Source organism: Penicillium roqueforti, assembly GCF_015533775.1.
Source record: "Penicillium roqueforti strain LCP96 04111 chromosome Unknown scaffold_22, whole genome shotgun sequence".
Taxonomy (NCBI): domain Eukaryota; kingdom Fungi; phylum Ascomycota; class Eurotiomycetes; order Eurotiales; family Aspergillaceae; genus Penicillium; species Penicillium roqueforti.
Genome location: NW_024067586.1, coordinates 1 through 2087, shown reverse-complemented (window position 1 = coordinate 2087; position 2087 = coordinate 1). Strand labels below are relative to the sequence as shown.

Genomic DNA, 2087 nt, shown 5'->3' with positions numbered 1-2087 from the left:
ATAAACACAATAATAATGTCACCCCTTTGGCAAAAAAACCCTTTGTCATGATGGTCCCTAAAAACTCTCGTACCCCTTTCTTCCCCTCGTCCATTCCTAGACAGCCAGGGACTGCCGATCCCCTACCGCGTCTGCCCAATCCCCCACCCCAATCAGCTTTGCATCACTACATATACTAGTACTCCCTACCAATAGATCAATCCATCACACCAGATTTCAGGTAGCAGCATCTACCAAAGCCCTGAAATGCACCTCCAAAACCTCCTACCCATCCTCTCCGCCTTGGGAATAACCTCAGCCGCCATTATTACCTCCAAACCAGCCCACCTGTGGGCAACCCATTACAATGGGAACGTCTACACCCTAGCCCTGAAGAACAATGACCTCTCCATATCACAAACACTCAAGACCTGCGGCGACATGCCGAGCTGGTTAACCCTAGACGCGCAGACCCGTACCGTCTACTGCTCCGATGAGAGCGGAACTGCCGATCCTTCCACGAATGGCACGTTGACGGCCCTGCATGTCAAACCAGACGGCACGCTGCGTCAAGGCGCGGTCGCGAAGACTGTCGGTGGTGGCGTCAATAGTGTTATTTATGAGTCGGATGCGGGGAAGAAGTTTATTGCAATTGCGCATTAGTATGTATTTCTTCCTTACCTACATGCCCAGTCTTGGTTGCCTAGGATTGTGTTGCTGTGGATGTGGTGTGGACCTATACTAACAATCTAATAGCGAAGGCTCAGCTATCTCAACCTTCGCCCTACCTATTAAACAAAACCAATCAAGCCTGCAAGCCTTCCATTTCAACCTCACAAGACCGGGCAAATTCGACCAGCAGGACTCGCCGCACCCGCACGAAGTCATCCTCGACCCGACCGGCTCGTTCATCGTCAGTCCGGATCTCGGCGCGGATCTACTGCGCGTGTATGCGATCGAGGATGGCCCGTCCGGAAAGCTGTCAGAGTGTCCGAGCGTGAACATTACCTACGGCAGCGGGCCGAGACACGGCGTGTTTTGGACAGATGGCACCGGCCGGTCTGAGGTTGGGTCGACGCATTCGCGGAAGATAGCCGCTGTCGGCGAGACGATGTTCTATCTTGTTAACGAGATCGGGGGTACGATGATGGTGTTTGACGTTTCGTATTCGAGGTCTGGGTGTTTGTCTTTTGAACAGACGCAGACACTGGTGCTGTATCCCGGGGGTGTTATGCCGGAGGGTGCGACGCCGGCTGGGATTAGTAGAATCGGGAATGCGCTTTATGTTTCGATTCGGAGTGATCAGGGGTTCGCGCCGAGTGATTCAATGGTTGTGCTTGATCGGTCTCCTGTAGATGGGTCGGTTGAATTGCGGGACTCATCTTCTGCATTTGGCAAGGTGCCGCGGACATTTGTGATCAATCGTGCTGGAGACCTGGTTGCCGTTGGAAATCAAGCTTCTGCGACGGTCGCGATTGTGCGCCGGGATCCGAGGACAGGGAATTTGGGTGAGGAGATTGCTTCTCTACAGGTTGGCGAGCCTGGAAAGGTGGGAACTGCGGAGGGTCTTAGCAGTGTCATCTGGGATGAGTAGATTGGTTATATAAATCAAGAATTGGATGTGGGAGGACACGCCTGTCTCCCATGGCCACAGCTCTCTTCTATAAACAGAAAATGAAATCATTGCAGTACAAGTTTGCATCACATGAAAGACTTGAAAAAGCATCAAAGCATATACTTCATGACCAAAGATTTGTCCACCAGAATGCGAAAAAAGAGAACGTAGAAAATTGAATGTCGAAGACCAGCTTCTTCGGGATTTTGTTGACTGTCGGAAACCTGCGCCGAAAAGACCTGGCCTGAAAAAGAAAAGCAACTCCTGCAACATCGTCTGGATGATAGATCCTGCCAGATCAGTGAAAAAAAAAAAAAAAAAAAAAAACCAAAAAAAACAAAAAAAACAAAAAAAAAAAAAAAAAAAAAAAAAAAAAAAAAAAAAATAAAAAAAACAAAAAAAAAAAAAAAATATTAAAAAACCGAAACCCAACCCCAAAAATGTCCATTAATGAACGATTTATTGATGAGTTTTTGGCACACGACAAGTTATA

At 48.4% G+C, this 2087-nt stretch overlaps 1 protein-coding gene across 1 annotated transcript; it reads left to right on the top strand.

Annotated features, from left to right (window-relative positions):
* Positions 1 to 246: 246 nt before the first annotated feature.
* On the top strand, positions 247 to 1573 carry LCP9604111_7233 (lactonase family protein; the record flags this gene model as incomplete). The annotated part of the gene is made up of 2 exons (XM_039075243.1): positions 247 to 641; positions 736 to 1573. The coding sequence occupies 2 exons, from the start codon at positions 247 to 249 to the stop codon at positions 1571 to 1573; spliced, it is 1233 nt and encodes a 410-aa protein (XP_038926624.1).
* Positions 1574 to 2087: the final 514 nt, after the last annotated feature.